Source organism: Bos javanicus, chromosome 21 (assembly GCF_032452875.1).
Source record: "Bos javanicus breed banteng chromosome 21, ARS-OSU_banteng_1.0, whole genome shotgun sequence".
Lineage (NCBI taxonomy): Eukaryota > Metazoa > Chordata > Mammalia > Artiodactyla > Bovidae > Bos > Bos javanicus.
In genome coordinates, this window is record NC_083888.1 from 24,840,132 (window position 1) to 24,862,149 (window position 22,018).

The 22,018-nt window shown below is 53.2% G+C and overlaps 1 protein-coding gene across 5 annotated transcripts in view; it reads right to left on the reverse strand.

The window, feature by feature from the left end:
* RASGRF1 (Ras protein specific guanine nucleotide releasing factor 1) overlaps nt 1-22,018 on the reverse strand; it is a 102,298-nt gene that overhangs the window by 23,472 nt on the left and 56,808 nt on the right. For all 5 annotated transcript variants that reach the window (XR_009732074.1, XM_061394555.1, XM_061394554.1 and 2 more), the window contains exons 11-21: nt 19,841-19,904; nt 17,350-17,486; nt 16,515-16,597; nt 12,780-13,028; nt 11,351-11,724; nt 9,867-9,992; nt 7,456-7,626; nt 6,881-6,987; nt 6,350-6,462; nt 3,954-4,014; nt 17-120 (exon numbers count right to left, since the gene is read on the reverse strand). Coding sequence is in view for 4 of the 5 variants with exons in the window: in XM_061394555.1 (XP_061250539.1) it covers nt 17-120; nt 3,954-4,014; nt 6,350-6,462; nt 6,881-6,987; nt 7,456-7,626; nt 9,867-9,992; nt 11,351-11,724; nt 12,780-13,028; nt 16,515-16,597; nt 17,350-17,486; nt 19,841-19,904 (1,589 nt within the window). In the remaining variant the exon portion in view is untranslated. The remainder of the gene's footprint in view (nt 1-16; nt 121-3,953; nt 4,015-6,349; nt 6,463-6,880; nt 6,988-7,455; nt 7,627-9,866; nt 9,993-11,350; nt 11,725-12,779; nt 13,029-16,514; nt 16,598-17,349; nt 17,487-19,840; nt 19,905-22,018) is intronic.

Here is a 22,018-nt window from a genome sequence, read left to right on the forward strand (position 1 = left end):
ACCCATGCCCACTCACTCATAAGGGATCTTCTTGAAGACGAGGTGATCCAGTAGGGTCAGTTGCTCCGCAATCTCCAGGGCTGAGTGGTTTTCAAAGGGCTCGGCCTTCACGCCTTCAGCCTGAGAGGAGCAAGGTCCAAGTCAGGCCCGCGAGGGGCCCCTTCTGGCTTTGGGTCCCCTTCCTAGAGGGAACATCCATCTTGATTCTGGTAAGTGGGAGGGTGAGGCGTGACTGGGGAGGCCCCCCCTACCCCGGGAGACTGGCCAGCAGGGGACGGTGGGAGCTGGGAACCATCATCTGCTGTGCCCCGTGTGTGTGTGTGTGTGTTTGTGTGTGTGTGTGTGTCTGTCTGCAGGCCTGTGCTGCGCTTCAGTCACTCATGAGGTCATCCTTACGCCAACACACAGGTGAGACCACAGAGGTGTCTGGAGGTTAATGACTAGCCCAAGGCGCTCAGCCAGGTTGATGGGGACAAAGCCTGGGCCGTCTGATTCAGGCTGGAACCTGTTTTTTCCTTCGGGTCCTGTCTGTCCACACCTGCATTATAGAACTTCCTTTTAAATTTCTTTAGGGGAGGACTCACAGGTGCAATGACCTCCCGTACCTCTGAACCATGTCCACAACACAGTTGTTTGCCTTCGTCCTGGGTACAAGTCCCTGCCCCAAGGGCTACCATGGACACCACGTCTAAAGGTGACCACTCCCCAAGCCCTTGACCAGGGAAATCTTCAGGAAGCACTCTAGGGAAGCGATGTCCCCATGGCTGGGATCAGACAAGAGGAGGCCTGCAGCCCAGAGGCCTCTGGGAAAGCCTGGTGGATCCGGAAAGGGTAACTGGGCACTCACGGGAGGAGAGTCAGGAACACGGATGCCCCTGCTCCCCTCCTGGGTGTTGACTGGGCTGTATAGGAGGAGACAGCTAGCTACCCCGCCCAGAGGGCCCAGCCAGTTCACTAATGACAAAGAAAGTGGGGGTGACCCCGTGTCAGGGGAACAAGCCTCCATCCTGGATGGAGTCTTCCTGCCTACTTCTCAGCAAAAGGTCATTGAGAACTGCCCAGGCAGATCCTTGTGAGATGAAAAGATCAGAAGACACAGTCCTGGCTTCAGGAGCTCCAGGCACAGACTCAGAGCAGGGACAGAGTTTGGGCAAGCGGAGGAAAGAGCTCCTGCTGCAGCCTGTGTGTGGTGTGTGTGATGTTGTGTGTATATGTGTGTGGTGTGTACATGTGTGTGAGGTACGCATGGTGTGTGTGTGGTGTGTATGCGTGTGTGCATGGTGTGTGCAGAATGTACATGGTGTGGTGTGTACACGTGTGTGATGTGTATGTGTGTGTATGCATGTGCTGTGAGTGCTGTGTACATGTGTGTGCTGTGTATGTGTACATATGTGTGTGTGGTGTGTGTGTGGGTGGTGGGCATCCATGTACTCCCCCCAGTAGAGTCGCCCTGGGCCAGGCACGGTCTGTGCAGAAGTCCAGATTCAGGAGCTTGAGTGTGGGGACACGATGCTACCAGGAATGACAGTTCTCAGGAAGGCAGTGGAGACGTGGGGATGAAGGTGGCACGGGCCACCTGGGTGCTCAGGACCCTCACGAGGAGCAGCCCCAGCCTCTGAAGCAGGGGCGACAGGCAACCAGCACAGCCCACCCTGAAGGCCCAGGCCTATCCTGGGGTGAGGCCGTGAGCTGGGGTGGGTGCCCAGGGCATGGACACCTGAGGAAGGGGCCTGGTCCGGAGGTGCACTGCCTAGGAGGAGCTGGCCGGCCCCGGGGAGTGGCAGGGCCTGGAGCAGAGGCCTGTGAGCGTTGTCACAAGAAGCCCCTCTGCTCTCTGTAGGGCCCTGGGGCTTCCTCCAGACTGGACGTGCCCCACGCAGGCCCTCAGATTCTGGGAACCACGTCAGGGTTGGGCAGGGAGCTGGGGGTGCAGCTGGGTGGGCGGGCGGCCCTTTGTTCTAGAAGAGACTTGGCTACACATGAAGTTGGAACAAGGGCCCTCAGGCTCTTGATGGGTGAACGTTCCGGTCAGGCCCCTGTTGGGAAACACGAGCAGTGTGGCTGCTGCTCTGAGTGGCCTGGCCAGTACGTGGACGTCCCTGGGCGGGTGCCTGGGGCACAACCCTGCAGCACTGCTCTTGGGGTTGGGGTGCAGGCAGGGCGCCAGCTGCCCCACGGATGGCTGCCCCCACCCCCAGGGCCAGGAGAACCCGCTCTAAGAGTCAGGAGCGGGGACGGGAGGGAAGCAGTGAGTGCAGGACTCAGAGGCCTGAGTCTTCCCATTGGCTACTCTGAACAGGCTGGATATCACTCAGTCTGACGAGTGGGCCTCCACCTCTGGGGAGGTCAAAGGTGGCCCTGAGCTTCCTTGGTCGCAGTGATGGGCAAAAGAGGCCCAGAGAGGGCCCAGCCAGGCCCCAGAAGCACACAGACCATCATCCCTTCCACTGCAAGGAACCCTGCCTTGAGCTCTGCCTGGAGTCCCCTCACTGCCAGGCAGGTGGCCACCTACCATGACCCAGCTTAGGTCACCCCACCTCCCCCTGCCTCAGTTGCCTCATCTGGAAGATGGGGATAAAGATACAGATCCACAGCACTGTTGAGAAGAGTCCTTAAGACTCTAGCACGCAGTGGGGAGCCTGTCCACACCAGGCCTGACTTCTTACCCTCCTCCTTCCAGGGACAGTGTGAGCAGAGACAGTGGGGGCTGGTTAGGGGAGAGATGAAAGCAGAAGATGAAGAAAACACAAGACTTGGTGTTATCAGTTGAATCTCTCTCCCCAAAAGATATGGTAAGTCCCCTACATATGAACCTTCAAGCTGTGAACTTTCAAAGAGGTGAACATGTGTTCGCATGTCCAGTCGTGTGAGTCAGTTCCCGTGTCTGGCATACAAGTCACGTGCGTGCATCCTCCACAGAGGTTGTGCTGTGTGTATTTACTGTACAGTCCTATACAGAGGATAGCAGTGCAGCGTCTTTATTTCAAGTCCAGGATGTCCAGAAGCAACCGAAAAAGCAGAGGTGAGGAAGCTGGTACCACTGTACTCTTCAAGGTACTGTACTGTAAGATTAAAATGGTTTTCTTTAATTTTGTATTTGTTTTTTATGTATCATTTGTGTGAAAAATATTATAAAGCTACGACAGTACAGTACTATATAGCTGACTGTGTTAGTTGGGTACCTAGGCTGACTTCGTTGGATTCACGAACAAGTTGGACTTACGAGCAAGCTCACAGAACTCGTTTGTATGTAGGGGACATACTGTATGCTGAAGTCCTCAACCTTGGGACCTGTGACCGTGAACTTATTGGATATAAGATGTACTCAAGTAAGGTGGGGTCACTAGAGTGGGCCCTCATCCAGTATGTTGTTATTGCTGTCGTTCAGTTGCTCAGTCATGTCTGACTCTTTAAGACCCCATGAACTGTAGCACACCAGGCTTCCCAGTCCGCCACTATCTCCCTGAGTTTGCTCAAGTTCATGTCCATTGCGTTGGTGATGCTATCTAACCATCTCAGTGTCTTTCTAAGAAGGGGAAATTTGGACATAGGGCCAACACACACAGAAGGAAGAGGACACGGAGACAGCCGGGGAGGAGATGGTCATGTGACAACCGAGGCAGAGACTGGAGATCCTCTGTTACGAGCCAGGGAATGCCCAGGGCCACCAGACATGGAAGAGGCCCAGGAAGACCCTCCCCTGGAACCTCTGGACGGAGCATGCGCCCAGCAACACTTCAATTCCAGACTTCCGGCCTCCAGAACTATGCAAGATTAAAATTCTGCTGTTTTAAGTGCCCCATTCTGGGGCTCTTTGTTGGGGGAGCTCCAGGAATCAATACAGGGGATGACTGAGTTCCTCTGGGAAGTCTTGGGGATAGATCCTGGGAGCCAGGTGGCCAGGGAAAGACAGACTTGGCCAGTGAGTGAGAGAGAGGGCAAGTCCGGCTCACCATCTGTGTGATCTCCTCGAGTGTGATCTGGTTGTCGCCTGGGTCATCCTGGGTCAGAGTCCTGGGGGGTGAGAGGGAATGATGAGCCCTGAGCAGCTGGTGACACCCCTTGCCTTCGGGCAGTCCCCTCCCCCACCAAACCTGCCTTGTTTTCTGTCTCTGCTCTGCCATTTCCAGGGCCAAGAGCCCCTTTTCCCCTTTCATGTCATTGATGTCTTCAGTGATTCAGCTCCCTGACCCTCCTGGCTGGGTAAGGCCCCCTTCTGGGGCTCCCTCAGCCCCTAGGCTTCCTGTAGTCTCAGCCCCAGGCTCCCCAGCTGGGAACAGCCATGTCTGTGCCTGGTCCTCTCCTCCAGATCCGCCAGGAGCCTCTGAAAGCAGGCTGATGTCCCTGTTGTCCCTGTAGCTCAGGTACCTGGGGCTGGGCTTGGCATGTGGCCAGTGTACCGGCCGGTAGGGTGATAGGACAAATGAGTGGAAGGAGCTTCAGGCTGGAGCATCAGAGAGGCCAGAAGTGCTGGGGAGCCTTCCAGATGGGGCAGGAGGAACAGAGGAAAGCAGCAAGGTGGTGGTCAAAGGCCCAGGGGTGGGAGGCCGTTCACAGCAACTGAGTAGTGGGTCCTGAGCAGTGGTGGGGATGAGGGCAGAGCTCCTGCGTCAGGCCAAAATGCTGAGCCCTCATTCTGACAGCGATTGTGAGTCCTGGGGATGGGGCCAAAAAGCCAGGCCAGGGCTGGGGGACAGTCTGGAGGCCATAGGGCCCGCCTGAGCCACCCACACTCTTCCTCCAAGGAAGCAGACCCACAACTAGGGCTCTCTCGGTCCACCATCCACACCAGGGCCCGCTTGATTCCCTACATCCAGCAGCAGTCCGAACAAGCTCCCTGTCCAAGGGTCACTTGACCTGACTTGACCCATAGGCCTAAGGTCCTGGCACAGTCCTGCATGTCTCCTGGGACGAGGAGGAAGGGCATGGAGGACCTGGGAGCTGACTGTGTGCGCGCACGTGTGTCTAGGCAGTGGGTACGGCAGGGAGCGGGGTCTGGAAGCGATGCTAGGATGTGGAGCCTGCAGGAATTATGGGCCTGTAGCCCAGGCCTCAGGAAAGCAAATTGGATGGTCTGGCTGGAGGAAGCCTGGAGACTGGGTTGTCGGCCAGAAAGTGGATGCAAGTCTGGGTCAGAGTCTGTGACCACGGGGCAGGGAGGGAAAGCTGAAGCCGGACAGGAAGTGAGGTTGGGAGGCCTGACCCTGAGTCCAGGCACCTGGGCAGGGCCAGAGGGCAGCCTGAGTCAGCAGGGGTGAGCAGTGGGTAGACCAGGGCCTGCATCTGACACCCCTGAGACCTGCAGAGGTGATCTCACCGCAGCCTCACCACAGCCCTGGAAGTAGGTGTTGTTCACCCATTTTACAGAGGAGGAAAAACAAAGTTCACAGACAGGACTTGCCTGAGGTCACACAGCGCATCACTCAGCCAGCAGGGCGCTTGGATATGTGCCGCCTGACCTCTGGCCTCTGCCAGGAGAGGCCCAGTCTGGCACAGGAGGAAAAAGGTTAGATTTGGGGACAATTTAATTCAATTCGACCATATTCCCTGGAGCACCTGGAGACAGGCTCGCCAGTGCAATTGGACAAAGCCCTCTTCCATGACAGTAATGATCTTTTTAAAAAAAATTTGTATTTTAGATTATTTTTTATTTTAAAATTTTTATCGGATACAGTTGTGTTACTTTCTACTGTACAGCAAAGTGAATCTGCTATATGCATACATATATCCCCCTTTTTTTGGATTTACTTCCCATTTAGTGGAATCCAGAATGTTCTTTAAGCTGCCCCCTGTGGAGGCATCAGCTCCCTGTGGCTCGTGTGACTCAGGAACTAGAGTTTAAATTGTATTTAATCTTAAATACTTATTTTTATTTATTTGGCTGTGCCAGGTCTTAGTTGAGGCACGTGGGATCTTTAGTTTTGGCATGTGGGATCTTGTTCCCCAACGAGGGATCGAACTTGGGCCCCCTGCATTGGCCAAGCCCCCAGTCTTAGCCACTGGACCATCATGGAAGTCCCTATTTAATTAATTTAGATTTAACACCCATACGTCACTAGTGGCTATCACACAGGTTGGCGTGGAGTAAATGGGTATCAGCAGTGGGTGTGGATGGGGAAGCAGGCAGGTGGAGGGAAGGACACACATGAGCAAGCCACTCCAGATCCTGGTTGCAGGGGTGCTGACCAGCCCCCAGGCTGCCCAGGGCTCCGAGATCCTCCCAGAGCAACCGCCTGAGGCGGTCCTCTGGTCTGGGGAGGGCCCTCCTCCCCCTTGCCCCCTGCCTCTGGCTGGCCGTCCGCTGGCAGAGGGCAGGGCCCCTGTCCAGCAGGCCTTCCCCAGCCCCCACCTGATGATGTTGGCCGCAGCCTTCCGCTCCTGGGTCAGGAGCTCTGGGTCATGCATGACCTCCTCCAGGAAGCTGATGACCTTGCATTTGAGCTCGTCATTGGTCTCAAAGTCCTGCAGGGAAGACAGGAGGGCGGCTCTGGCTATTGTTCCAGCTGCCCTGAGGTGGTCCCTGCCTGGCCAGGGCAGGAAGATGCAGGCTCTGCCCACTCAGGCTTCCTGCCTCATCTCCCTCTTCCCCAGCTGCCTGCCAGGCACCAGTGGAGCCGACTGACCTGGAGGTAAAAGGTGCTGCAAGGTCAAGGAGCATCCCTTGATTGCTGCAGCCCTAGGCCAGGCCCTGGGAGGTAGCCTTGATGTAGACAGAGATGGAGAGCAGAGGCCCCTTGTCCCCTGGAATGTCCTAGGTCCCCTTGCAGGGGATCTGAGCAGGCCCTCCTGAGAATATCAGGGCAGCTGTTTCCTGGGTCAGTGATCTTGGGTTCCCAGCAGCTCACCTGGATTGTGCGGCGTCCCTGGGGGTCCCACCTACCTGAGAATGCTTGGACACCCAGTGTCGGAGCACGTTCAGGACGCGGTTGGTGGCTGCTCTGCGAATCACAAATTCCTTGTCTCCGTTCCTCTGGTCGGGGGGAAAGCCTGGCACGCAGGTGACAGAGAAGGGAGAGGGTAGTGAGGATAAAAAACCCCAGATCTGGGGGAGCCGGGGGAAGGACGGGGGTGCTCTGGGTGGGGGATGAGAAAATATCTGACAACCAGCCCAGGTTCTGACCAAGGAGTCCGGATGGCTCAACTTCCTGTGGACACAGTCCTCACAGGCCCGCTTCTCCCGGACCTCTGCAGCTTTCAGGGGCCGCTGGAGGATTCTGGTGGCCTCTACTCCACCATGAAAGTGGGAGGCAGAGCAGGTGGCCGAGCATCCGTCAGGCAGTGGGCTTGACTCCAAGCAGAGGTTTGCCAAGTTGCAGAGCGGGTGGGTGGGGATAAAGGGGCCCCCAGGCAGGAGGCTCAGCCCTGTCAGGGCCTGGGGCAGCAGGCACTCCATATCAGAAGGGGGACAAGCCCCTGGGGTGGTGCTGTCATCAAGGTGGTGAGCCAACTCTGTACCTGCACTGGCCAAGGACATCCTCCGGTACTTCTCCTTGTTTGGGGTTCCCTCGTTGGCACCCGCAGTTGCTATCGCGAAAGCAGAGGCTGCTGATAGGGCGCTGCGGTTACTATCCAGCTCGCGACAGGAGGTCATGACCACTCCATTATTGTAGGAGAAGAGGGGGAACTCTGTGGGGAGCAGGGGATCAAGCCTGAGACTTCGCTGGTCCAGCCTCAGCTCAGGAAACCATGGGTCTCAAGGCTAGAAAGGGTCTCTGGACAGGCAAGCTGTGTTCACTGCAACCAGGGCTGGGCAGGCGGCGGGCATGGGGTCTGGTCTCCTGCTGCAGTCCCCAGGGAGGGACACACCCATGCCACCCTGTGTCACCCCAAGGCTGCCTCAGGGCAGAGAAAGCCCCTGTCTGCCTCCTTCTGCTTCTCCTGCTGAGAAGGTCCCAGAAGCCCTCCTGCTTTTGGAGAAAGTCCAGCCACCCTTTGCATCTCTTTGCAGCCCCAAACCTTTTACCTTGTAGGCCCAGCTGGGCCCAGCACTACTCAGGGACAGCCTCATGTATTTTCTCATCCTTTCCGTCTATTTGGAATGAACACATAACCTGTGCAGAGTCTGACGTGGATAGCTCACACTGACAGGCTCCCTGGCATCATGGTGGGGGTGGAAAGAGCACCGCAGTCCAAATCCTCACCCCACTTACTAGCTGTGTGGCCTTGGGCAAATTACCCAACCTTTCTAAGTCTCTGTAATCTTGGGATAATACCTGCTTCAAAAGGTGGATAAGATTAAAGGAGTTAACACACATGAAAGTATTTAGTATTGTGTGAAAAGATATATATATATATGAAAAGATATTTATATAAGTGAAAAGATACATAAATATGTGAAAAAAAATATATATGCCCATGGACTTCCTGGTGGCTCAGTAGTAAAAAAAAAAAAAAAAAAAAATTGGCTCCTGCCAATGCAGGAGACGCAAGTTTGATCCCTGGGTCAGGAAGATGTCATGGAGGAGGAAATTGCCTGGGAAATCCCAGGGACAGAGGAGCCCAGTGGGCTACAGTCCATGGGTCGCAAAGAGTCGGGCAAGACTTAGTGACTGAACAACAACACATATATGCCATGGAATATCAATGTAATTAACAATCATTATTTTTTTTAGCAGTAATATTAGTAGAATCTCACTCCAGAAACCTTTAGCTTCTTCTTGGAGAAATCTCTGGCGAGCAATCCATTCTTAGGACAAAGTACTAGTCCTTATGCATTGAGGAGCAAATGATTGATTTTAAAACTCAAGGCTTATTTCTGGAACTTGGCTATCTGTGAGTTCTGCTTCTGTGTGATGTCCTGGCAGTCTCTCTCTGCTGGTGGGTGACCCTGTGACATACTGGGTCTCCTGAAAAATTGGGGAGTTTGGGGTTCGGGCTGTGCTTTACATGTGCGAGCAGGGGCTCGAGGAGACAGCTGGAGACACAAGGGGCTTCTTTGAGCTCATGCCTCACCTCTGGGTTCCTCAGAGCACCCCCCCTCCCCCACCCCTCATGTGTGGGGAGGTGCTTTAAGGGAACCAGAGACCCAGACGGCCCCCTGAGAGCCCTCCTGGATCTTGAGTCTGAGACTTGGGCCCGGCATCATCACAACCTCCCAGAGACTCTTCCCTTAGATGAAAAACAGGAAGGACCTGGCCCCGTTGCCAGGTGTCACATGATTAAAGAGCCAACACAGAGCCTGACATGTAGCAGCAGCTCAAGAAACACCTTCTGGGTCTTCCCTGGTGGTCCAGTTGGTTAGGACTTCACCGTCCAGTCCAGGGGGTGCTGTTTTGATCCTTGGTCAGAGAGCTAAGATCCCACATGCCTCAGGGCCAAAAAAACCAAAACACAGAAGATACATTGCAACAAATTCAATGAGGGAGTGAGTGAGAGTTGCTCAGTCGTGTCTGACTCTTTACGACCCCGTGGACTGCAACCTGTCAGGATCCTCTGTCCATGGAATTCTCTCTAGGCGAGAATACTGGAGGGGGTAGCCATTCCCTTCTCCAGGGGATCTTCCTGACCCAGGGATTGAACCCAGGTCTCTTGCATTGCAGGAGGATTCTTTACCATCTTGAGTCACCAGAGAAACCAGGATCTTCCATAAATGAAGCCAAAAGACAGGCCTTCCTGCCCACCTGGGTGGGGTGGGTTACACAGCCTTGTCTGAGGTCGGTGGAGGGACTGCCGAGAGGAAGAGCACGATTTCCCAGCCAGCGCTGCAGCCCCTAGAGTCGCTCAGCCAGGTTCCTGCACTGGAGTCACTCATAAAACACAAGGCGTGACACCCACTGGTCTCCCTCAGCCTCACCTGCGGCCCTCCCCAACCTGCATCTCACACAACCTCTGGAATCTATTTGCAGTTCTGGGTTGGTGAGCTGTACCTGAGGAGTTTTTGCTTTTGACCGATTTTGGTGTTGTTGGAGATTTGGTGGGGGATGTCTCAGTGTCACCATCGTCACTCTGGTTTTGATCATTGTCTGACTCTTCCCTCATGGAGACTTCTGAGCCTAGAAGGAAAGAAGGAAGCAATTTGATATTTCTCAAATAATCACTGGCTTTTTCAAAAAGATTTTAATATTTTTGGCCTCACCATGTGGCACTCGAGGTCCTTGTTTCCCAACCAGGGATCAAAACCAGGTCCTCTGCATTGGAAGCACAGAGTCTTAACCCCCGGACCTCTACGGAAGTCCCTAGTCATTTTATTTTCAGCTAAAGTCCATGCTTTATTCAGATTTCTTTAGTTTCTACCCAATGTGCTCTTTGTATTCTAGGATTCCACCTCGGAAACGAAATGACATTTACTTGCCGTTTCCTGGCTAGGATTCTGCCCTTTGCTCCTGCAGGATGGCCTCTGGGGCTCTCTGGTAGGCTGTCACTTTGGTAATTGACTTTCAGCTATGTGCATCCCGTTTACTGCACGTGCCACAGTAAATGTCACCTGCTATGGAGGTCCTGGGGGCTTCACCCCTTCCCAGCCATGCCCTTTGTTGGAGGTTCCCCTGTCTTCCCCCTTCTCAACTCAGAGGAGAGAAATTCCAACCATCTTAAGTTTTTTCCCAAGGCTTGCTCCTTGAAGGCTGGGGCTTCTGCCCAGCCCAGGGTTGAGTATGTCTGCGTGTGTGCGTGTGCATGCATATGTATGCTAACCACTGCAAGGCTGGTGTCACGCAGGATTTGGGCTGACCTAATCCCAGACAGAGCCAGACAACCCTCCAAGGGACACCGTCCTGGAATGGTCGGGTTTCTGAGAGCAGGGAGGGCCCAGCCTGGCCGCCATCACCTGTAGCCGTCGTCTCCACACCCAGCGTCGCAGGTGTGCTGTGCTTCACGCTGTTCCCTGAACACATGACACCCTTCCTCGCCCCTTAGTCTCGCCCACTCCATTCCGCTGGTCTAGAATGTTCTCCCTTCCTCTATATGTGACACATCTAGATCTGACAGGCCCTCCAGGAAGCCTTCTCTGACTCTCCCCAGGGTCTCTTGAGCATCCCTCCAACACAACACATATCAGGAGTCCTGTTTCCGTGTCTAGCCCTGCTTCTCAGCCACACTGTGAATCCTGGGGGCAGGAGCTAGGTCTGCTGCCCTCTTCTCTCACAGGCCCTGACCGAGGCCCGGCCCAGGGCATGTCTGCTGCAGAGGTGGACAGATACAAGGATGCAGGAGGAAGCGGTTACCAGGGCAACGGGACACCTGACGATGGGGGGAACAGTCAGCCACCTTCCTGGGTGTCTCTGCCTGCCTCTCCCCCACCCAGCCTCTGCATGGTCACCGTAATCTGGCTGGACCCCCTCAGCCTACCCCTCCTGCCCCTAGGGAGCCTGGTGGGGCTGGCCAGCACTGCCTTGGCTGGGCATCCACTCACTCTGCTTGCTGAGGGCAGAGGGCTCTTCGGATTTCTCAGTGGCAGTGTCACCCTCGTCTGGGATCTTGTTGGCAAAGCTGCTGGACACGTAGAGCTTGCTGGTGTCCAGTGTGGCTTTGCCAAAGGGCGACATGGCCGAGTACATGCTGGTGTAGCCGTTGGAGCTGCAGCTGAGCGCGGCCAGGTCCAGGGCCTTGCCGCCTGTGATGATGGGGATGTTCAGGGAGAGCTTCCGCCGGCGGCTGGGTGATGACGTCTTGGTGATGGACAGGGGTGGCGGCGAGGAGAACTTGCGGGTGGCACGTGGGGACTTGGGTGGGTCCCCGTACAGGAGCTTGTTGTTCTGGCCACTGGCAAACAAGAGCTCCAGTGACCTGCGGGGGTGGGGTGGGGTGGGGAATGAAAACAGACGGTCAGCTCAGTGGAGCCTGACTGCCTGCCCAGGCCGTGGGAGTCCGCTGTCTCTGGTGGGGCTCAACAGGGCAGTGGTGGCTCCTTCATCTTCATGATCCTTGATCCTGGGTGGGTCCTCTGAGCAGGAAGGTCTGACAGGAGGCCACGCCAGAGGGGCCATGTGGTTCAATGGCCAGTGGCCAGGTTTCCGTGGGCCCAAGTGTCCTGCTCTGGGGGTGGGGCATGGGCTTTGGTGGGGCAGCGGGTCTGCCTGAAGCTCCCTCTTCATCTCCCTCTGGTCAGTAGCAGCGGCTGATCTGACATCCTGTCTATCCCCCTGACCTGTAGGCTTCTAAGAAAGCTCCCTTTGTCCCCCGCACGGGCCTGGTGTCACCTACACGCTTTGACCTCACCCAGGTCCACACAGTTTATGGACAAGGAAGCTGGGGCTCAGAGACAGGAAATGACTCCTCTGATGTCTGCTGACTCTAAACCCAGTGTCCTTTCCATCCACTTGGGTGCTTGCCCTCTAAAGGTGGAACCACCCCAAGTGTGCAAAAAGGGGCTACGGCCTCTCTTTACAGCAAGATGCTGTAGGTCTAAGCAGAAAAGGGATAAGATTCTGCCTCTCTCGGACTTTCCTCCCACCCTCCCGCCTTCTTTCCTTGAGTCCACACTTTGTTTTTTTTTTTCCTTTCTTCAGTGGGGAAGGCGGGGAGAAGGGTGGGCCCTAGGGTTTAAGGAGGTGGCCAAGGGGTGAGGTTAGGGAGGATTCAACATGGTGACCCCCAAACTCTACCCCACCCCTGGAGCTCAGAGGCAGGAGGAGAAAGCTGGGGCCGAGCAGCAGTGTCAGGCAGGCCAGCCCTCTCCCATGTCTTTGCAGAGGGCAGGCTCATTCCTGTGACAGTGCTCACATCCGCCCCTCAGGTTCCAGCCTGAGGCTGAGCTCAGTTTCCCTCCAGGGCCCAGGAGGTCTGTGGATCAGCCTGAGGTGGGGGCGGGTCAGGTGAGGGGTGCGGAGGAGCCTGCCCACCTGGCGGGGATGGCACTGATGGGCTTCCTGTAGATGGTGATGAGCTTGTCCAGGACCACAACGGCGGTGGTGAAGACGCGGTAAGAGTGCAGGAAGGTGTTGAGGAAGTCGATGCTCAGGAAGCGCAGATCGGTCAGTCGCTCCAGTAGCCGCTCCACGCTGGCGTACCGGATCTGCAGCACTTTGCAGGAGTTCATGGTTTTGCTGAAGCGAATGTCCACGTCGTCGCAATACAAGGAAGCGTCGGACCTGAGGAGGGAGGGATGGAGGAGGGATTTGGGTCTGAAGGTGCCTGAGTCCATGGCTATCTCCCCAGCCAGGCCGCACACTCCCTGAGGGCTGGACCATGGCCCACCCATCACTGTCTCCCCAATACACCAATAATCAAGGATGCAGTGGCTTATGATGGGAACAAGGAAAGCTTTGGAAGACTGAAGTTGTGAAAGAATGGGCTACAACTTCTTTTTCCCAATCATGCCTGATGACCTGACATTATAAAACTCCTAGAAGCACTAGATAAAATACAACAAACTTAAAAATAATATACTGTTTGCACTTCCCTGGTGGTCCAGTGGTTAAGGATCTGCGTGCCAATGCAGGGGACACGGGTTTGATCCCTGGTCCAGGAAGATCCCCCATGCCATGGGGCAACTAAGCCTGTACACCACAACTGCTGACCCCACGAGTACCTAGAATCTGTGCTTTGCAACAAGAGAAGCCATCGCAATGAGATGCCTGCACTCCACAACTGGAGAGTAGCCCCTGCTCGCTGCAACTAGAAAAAGCTGGAGTGCAGTAGTGAAGGCCCAGTGTTCAGTTCAGTTTAGTCACTCAGTCGTGTCCGACTCTTGCAACCCCATGAACTGCAGCACGTCAGGCCTCCCTGTCCATCACCAACTCCCGGAGTCCACCCAAACCCATGTCCATTGAGTCAGTGATGAAATACAACCATCTCATCCTCTGTCGTCCCCTTCTCCTCCTGCCCTCAATCTTTTCCAGCATCAGGGTCTTTTCAAATGAGTCAGCTCTTTGCATCAGGTGGCCACAGTATTGGAGTTTCAGCTTCAACATCAGTCCTACCAATGAATACCCAGGACTGATCTCCTTTAGGATGGACTGGTTGGATCTCCTTGCAGTCCAAGGGACTCTCAAGAGTCTTCTCCAACACCACAGTTCAAAAGCATCAATTCTTTGGTGCTCAGCTTTCTTTATAGTCCAACTCTCACATCCATACATGACCACTGGAAAAACCATAGCCTTGACTAGATGGACCTTTGTTGACAAAATAATGTCTCTGCTTTTTAATACGCTGTCTAGGTTGGTCATAGGACCACCTGATCTGCCTCTTGAGAAACCTGTATGCAGGTCAGGAAGCAACAGTTAGAACTGGACCTGGAACAACAGACTGGTTCCAAATAGGAAAAGGAGTATGTCAAGGCTGTATATTGTCACCCTGCTTATTTAACTTCTATGCAGAGTACATCATGAGAAACGCTGGGCTGGAAGAAGTACAAGCTGGAATTGAGATTGCTGGGAGAAATATCAATAACCTCAGATATGCAGATGACACCGCCCTTATGGCAGAAAGTGAAGAACTACAGAGCCTCTTGATGAAAGTGAAAGAGGAGAGTGAAAAAGTTGGCTTAAAGCTCAACATTCAGAAAACCAAGATCATGGCATCTGGTCCCATCACTTCATGGCAAATAGATGGGGAAACAGTGGAAACAGTGGCTGACTTTATTTTTCTGGGCTCCAAAATCACTGCAGATGGAGATTGCAGCCATGAAATTAAAAGACGCTTACTCCTTGGAAGGCCCAGTGTAGCCAAAACTAAATATAAATAAATAAATTAATGAATAATGTGCTGCCGAGTTCACAAGTTATGAAGAAAATCTGTTCACAAAGCATATTTGGAACCGGATATTCAGAGCAACATTATTCATAATTGTGGAAAAGTGGAAACAACCCAAATGTCCATCAACTGATGAAAGGATACACAGAATGTGGTTTGTCCATACAATGGAATATTATTCAGCCATAAAAAGGAATGAAATGCTGATATACACTGCAACACGGATGACTTCTGAAAACATGGCAGGTGAAAGAACCCTGTCACAAAAGTCCACGTGTTGCAAGATTTCATTTCTATGAACTTTCCAGAACGGCCAAATCTACAGACACAGAAAGTAGGTTAGTGGTTGCCAGGGGATAGAAACAGGGGGGAACTGGAATGACTACTAATACACATGGGGTTTCTTTTGGGGGTGATGGGAATATTCTGGAATTAGCGGTGACGGTAGCATGACACTGTGAATACACTGAAACCCACTGGGGTGGGGAGAACTCCTCATAAAGTCACCCAGATGCTTAGAACACCTGGTGTACACCACACTGCCTCGGCTAGCCCCCAGCTGCTGGTGCGCTCGCTTCATCAGGCCTGCCATGGAAACTGGGTATGTGGGGGGCCCTTTCACACACTTGCTCCACAGTGGTCTGCAGTTCCCCAGAGTGTGTACTTCAACAGGCAAAGAGGCAGTGGGTCCCCGATGTTTGCTTTGGACAGGACAATGTCCCCGGGGTGGGTCAGCTGGCTCCTGGTGTCTGTAAGGGGGACAGAGCAGGCTGGGGATTCAGAGGTTCAGATGGAGGTGAGAGGGCCAGCAGGCCACCCGTGGTGGGGTGAGCCATGCGGGGGTCAGGTGAGCAGACGCTGGAGGATAAGCAGGCCTGGTGCAGGTCAGGGCTGCACTGCCCACCGGGCTCAGGAAGCTGAGTTCAGCAGGAGGACACCCCCTCGTCCCTCCTCCCTGGGGTGCTCAAACCAAAGAAAAAATAGCCATTTAAAAAATAGGGAACTTGATGTATGGCAGAAGCCAACACAATATTGTGAAGCAATTTTCCTTCAAATAAAAAATAAAGAAGTTTGGGGAAAAATTAAAATGACAAAAAAATAATGACTTCCTTGGTGGTTCTGTGGCTAAGACTCTTCACTTCCAATGCAGGGGGCCTGGGTTCAATCCCTAATCAGGGAACTAGATTCCACATGCCACAAGTAAGACCCGGTGCAGCCAAATAAACAAAAAATAATTACAGAAAAAAGCCATCTCCTAAAAAAAAAAAACAAAAAAAGAATGCATAAAGTGTAATTCCTGATATTCTATTTCAAACAGCCTAATTGAATGTGAGAGTTGGACTATAAAGAAGGCTGAGTACAAAAGAATTCATATTTTTGAACTGTGGTGCTAGAGAAGACTCTTGAGAGTCCCTTGGACTGCAAGGAGATCAAACCAGTCAATCAGAAAGGAAATCAACCCTAAATATTCATTGGAAGGACTGATGCTGAAGCTGCAATACTTTGGCCAAGTGATGTGAAGAACCGACTCATTAGAAAAGACCCTGATGCTGGGAAGGATTGAAGGCAGGAGGAGAAGAGGGTTGACAGAGGATCAGATAGTTGGATGGCATTGCCAACATGAGTTTGAGCAAACTTGGGGAGATGGTGAAGGACAGGGAAGCCTGGTGTGCTGCGGTCCATAAGGGTTGCAAAGAGTCGGATGACTGAACAATACAAAAATACACATTTTCAAGACAAAAACAACTACAAAAACTAGACCAAAGCCATCAACCAAATAGATGTAAACTCAGAACAAATACATGCCTAGAGCCCCCTGAGGTCACCGTGTGACCTTTGGTCTCTGGAGCTCGGCCCAGACCACGTGGGGCTTGGGCACTTACTTGATCATCTGTGGCACCGTGACCTTGGAGTTCTCCTCAAAGGCGTTCATCATCAGCCCGTTGCACCGGATGTTATCCACACACTGGAGTCAGAGAGAGGACTCCCGGTCAGAGCCTCAGTCTCCGTGCTGAGACCCAGGCCTGGCAGGGGCTCTGCTCAGCGAGGGTTCACATGCCCCCACCTGACACAGGGTCGGAGGGCACCATCCAGGCAAGGGCAAGGTCAACACAGAACATCCTGTGGATTCTGGCCAGAAGTCAAGTCCCCAGCTCAGTGACCTTTTGGGACTTTACTTGACCTACTTGGGCCTTAGTCTCCCTATCTACAAAATGGGTATAATGATTCCTACACCCACTCCCCTGGCCTGGGGTGTTTATGAAAGTGAAAGTGTCTCACTCTGGCCATTCTCGGGGTGACCTCTGAGGTCCAACATCAAGGATAGGATCAGATCACAGTGATCTGGGTTCTCTCTCCCTGAAGGCCAGCTCAGTGGGGCCTCCAGCCTCCTCTGTCCTCTGCCCACTGCAGGGCTAATGTGTAGGTTCCAGGCCTCGTACCAGAGATGTGAATGTAATAAATTCAGGGGACCACAGGGAGCCCAGGAACCTGGGGTCTCAAACCAGCCCTATGGATGTTCTGGATGCAAGGGGCCCCCTGACCGACAGGAGGCCTAGGGGTCTCGGGGGAGTAGACAGCTAGCGGGGCTCAGCCTTGGATGGGGCTGTTCCTGTTGATACCTGTGTCTTTCCCATTAGGGCCCTGAAGCTGCCCCTTCCTCCAGCAGGCATGAAAGAAGGGGACCACCTGCCCTCAGGGAGAGGTGATACCGCTCACCTGGCTGATGTCACTAGTCCATGCCGCCTTCTCCTGTCTGGACGAGGCCACGAGGATGACCGTGAAGGGTGGTGAATCCTTTGGCTCCACCCCGATCTTGAAATCCAAGTGGTCTACATCTTGGCCGGACCCTTTGGCTTCCAGTTGCAAAACACGGAGTTAGCAGGATGAGTGCGGGCCTTTTTTGAGTTGGAAAACAACTGCATGATGCCTGCCTCACCTGGTGGTGAAGGCATGGCATCGCTAGGGCATCGGGCCTCTTGCCAGCTTCAGAACTATATTTTTGTCTTTTCTGGATTCATGCCTTGGTGTATTTTAATTTTTTCCCAAACTTCAAGCTTTTTATTTTGTATTGGAGTATAGACGATGAACAATATTGTGGTAGTTTCAGGTGAATAGCAAAGGGACTCAGCCATCCATATACACATATCCATTCTCCCTCAAACTCCCCTCCCATCCAGGCTGCCACTAACATTGAGCAGAGTTCCCTGTGCTATACAGGAAGTCCTTGTTGGTTATTCATTTTAAATATAACAGTGTGTACAAGACCTTCCCAAAGTCCATAACAATCCTGTTCCTCCCAGAAACTGTAAATTCATATTCTAAGTCAGAACTTTTTGTTCTTTTTTAAGGTGAGGAATCCCCATTTCAAAGATGGTAAGACTGAGGCCTAGAGTACAGAGTAGCTTCCAGCCAATAGGGACAGCTCTGATTCCGTATCAGAATAGCTTTTAGGATTCCCCAGCTGACCCTGCTCTCCTAACCCCAGTGAGGGGCTGAGGTCCCTAGGGAGGATTTTCGTAAGACACTCCCACCCCCATGCTGGGCAGGGGTTAAGCCAGGCCCTTCTGCTCTGCATCCTGGGCTTCCCTTGTGGCTCAGCTGGTAAAGAATCTGTCTGCAAAGCGGGAGACCTGGGTTCCATCCCTGGGTTAGGAAGATCCCCTGGAGAAGGGAAAGGCTACCCACTCCAGTATTCTGGCCTGGAGAATTCCATGGACTGTATAGTCCATGGGGTCGCAAAGAGTTGGACACGACTGAGTGATTTTCACTTCACTTCACTTTCTGCCCTGCCAAGGTGATCCAGGGGCCAGGTGGAGAACCTTAGATCTTGAGTTGTTAGGGACTGGCCTGGACATTTATCTCAGCTGAGAGGTCCCCAAAGCCAAAGTAAATCCTGGGTATTTTTATTTCTGCTCTTAACCTGTAGGGCCCTTGAGCTCTCTTTATTTGGAAAGACTAAGATCATAGTTCAGGGACTCCTTCCAATGCCTCCGCATTCACTGGTCTGAGTGTTGCGGAGGGCCTGCTACAGCTCTGGGCTCTACTTGCCATTCGTGTGGTGACCCGGGGATGTGATGGTTTCAGCTGCTCGCAAGTGGGATGTCTGCATGTTGAGTGGGGGTGCTTGGGGCTGTGTCTCTACCTTTCCTGGACTTGGGGACTGAAGTTTCCACAGGGGTCTGGACCGGCTATGGCCAAGACTGAAGACGATCATGCTGGTAAGAGCATAGGGTGAACTGCTACAGGTTTATTCTTGCCTTGCGGGGCTGCTTGGCTCCCCTGGGTGGAGGGTCATGAAGGGTGCAGAGCTCAGCTCCATGGGGCTGACCAGGGCATGCGTGTGTATGTGTGTGGATGAGGCTCCCAGCTCTCAGCAAACCCTGAGCCGAGACCAAGCGGGGACTAGAATCTGAGGTCCTCAGACACAGCCCCCACCATGGAGCCCTGATCTAGAGAAGGGCAGAAATGGCCCATCCAGCTGGTGTACTCCCAGGGCAGGGATCCGGAGCCTCGTTGGGGAGTCATGAAGCAGGGAGACGAGGAGCAACTTGGGTCCAATTGAGAGAAAGCAGTGACCCCACCCCTTAACCCCAAATAACAGGCCCATCCCCCAATTCTGATTCTCCAGGAGACAGAAATCCACAGACAGCCCCATGCCAAGGCTTTCCAGGCACTTGGGCCCCCCGTACCTGGCCCTTCTGGTGTCCTGAGGTCCCCCTCACATGCTCCCTTCTCCCTGAGTCTTGTTTCCTGTCCTGGGTCCTGGTCTGTCCAGCCTCACTGCAGGGGATGGTCCCCTACGCTCCCTCTGGTGGGAGCACGTGTGTCCCTGAATACCCAACCTGTTTGCACTGGAGGACAGAGCTGGGCCTGGCACCTCCCTGGCATCTTCCTGGCTGTCCAATGAGTAACAGTGCATGCAGCATATGGATGCATTAATGAGGGGTGCTCTCTGACCTGCAGGACCCCCAAACCCAAGGGCACTGAGTCCAGGGACCCAAGGAGCTTGGAAGGAACCAGGAAGAGGGTGGAGGTGGTCACCCACTGGGCCAGGGAGCTCCTTCTCCAAAGACCCAGACCGGCCCCTCCAGATCCAGGACAATGACCTCCGAACTCCTCTCCTCCCAAAGCCTGGGCTCCAGGTCTCGGAGTGAGAGCATGTGATTTGTGTGAGGGCACACTGGCCTGCAGGCGGCCTCACACTCACCTTCTTCCTCTGTGCTCTCCGGTTCCTCCAGCAAGGTGCAGTCAATGAGGGATATGACTCCGTTCTGAAAAAGAGTGGGGCTACCTTGAACTGCCGGGGGGAGATGCTCTAGGTTCGGAGTTCCAGAATGTCAGTGCGAGGAGGGACTCTAAAAGTGACAGCCACGCACGTGTATGTGCACATCATAGCCAAGTGGGTATTCTGGTTTTTAAGTTGAAGAATTTTATCTTCATATAAGGAGCCCAGGGACTTCTCTGGTGGTCCAGTGGTTAAGACTTCACCTTCCAATGCAGGGGGTATGGGTTCAATCCCTGGTCGGAGAGCTAAGATCCCACATGTCTCTTGGCCAAAAAACCAAAACACAGGTGGCGCTAGTGGTAAAGAACCCGCCTGCCAACGCAGGAGACGTAAGAGACACGGGTTCAAACCCTGGGTTGGGAAGATCCCTTGGAGAAGGAAGTGGCAACCCACTCCAGTATTCTTGCCTGGAGAATCCCTGAGAACAGGGGAACCTGGCAGGCTACAGTTCATGGGGTCATAAACAGTCGGACATAACTGAAGTGACTTAGCACACAACAGAAGCAATACTGTAACAAATTCAGTAAAGATTTAAAAAAATGGTCCACATAAAAAAAATCTTAAAAGAAAATTAAATATTAAAAAGAAGCCCAATGAAGTAGCTCAGTTGGGACTGGCTCAGATATGCTGTCCCTGAAGAAGGCTAAAGGTTGGGCTGGGGATGGAGAGCTTGCATGTTTGCTTCTTGTCTCACAGCAGCTCTGAGGTATGACCTTGTAGCCCCAAGTCTGGAGAAGTTTGAAATCCCTCATCCTAGGCTAACAAAGGTCCATCTTGTCAAAACTATGGTTTTTCCAGTAGTCATGCAGGGATGTGAGAGTTGGACATGAAGAAGGCTGAGAGCCAAAGAACTGATGCTTTCAAACTGTGGTGCTGGAGAAGACTCTTGAGAGTCCCTTGGACAGCAAGGAGATCAAACAAGTTAATCCTAAAGGAAATCAACTCTGACTATTCGTTGGAAGGACATATGCTGAAGCTGAAGTTTCAATATTTTGGCCACCTGATGCGAAGAGCCAACTCTTGGAAAAGACCCCGATGTTGGGAAAGACTGAGGGCAGGAGGCCAAGTGGGCAACAGAGGATGAGATGGTTGGATGGCATCACCAACTCAATGGACAGGAGTTTGAGCAAACTCTAGGAGATAGTGAAGGACAGGGAAGCCTGGTATGCTGCAGTCCATGGGGTTGCAAAGAATTAGACATTAGTGACTGAGTATGCATGCAAACTGGGGCTTAGTAAGGTCACTCACGGGTAAGTAGCAGGGCTAGAATTTGAGTAGTGCTCAGATTCCACCTTTACCAGTATGCTAAGAGACGTTTAAAGCTCAAACAAATAAACAACCCCTCAAACCAAAATAAGATAAAATGAACAAACACAAAGGCATGTGCTTTCATATTGAAAAGCTGCCTTCAAGTCTCCGGTCCAAACCACCCCTACTGACTCCCACCTGCTGGAGGAACCATTCCTCCAGTCTGGACAGAGATCTTCCTAAAGGAAACTCCAGAGCTAATAAATAATGAATGCTTTCCTTGACACACAATTTGGTTGAAACTGGAGTATTCCATGTTTGTAAATTAATTTCCCCCCGTGCAGCCGACCAACTAATTTGTCGACATGTTAACATAAGCAAGTAGGTTCCCCGAAGCCATTGCTTGATTTATTAGCGCTGCAGGAGGCTATGGGCTAGGCGTCCAGGGTCTGGAAGAATGGTTTCCCTGATGTTCTACTTTAATTAAGGGCTCCTTCTGGCCCTCTCCAGGCCACAGCATGTTCAGACGTGAAATCTGCTGAAGCGAGCCTTCATGGGGATGAACACAGTTTGGGGAGGCTGTCGCTACAGAGGCAGGGGCATCACAGCTCCCAGAGCAGGTCTATGGGCACTCCCTGCATCTGTGCATGCCTCTGGTGAGGACAGCCACCTTTATTTCAAAGCAGATAAGAAAGTGAGGTGCAGACCAGCATGGGAAGTGTCCCGGCTCACACAGTGTAAGAGACAGAAGTGGGATCAAATCCTGAGCTCTCAGCAGTGGGATAAGCCATGTGCCATGTTGGGGAGTGGTAGCTTCTGCCTGGGGTGCTGGCGGGGGGTGAGTGCCCAAAG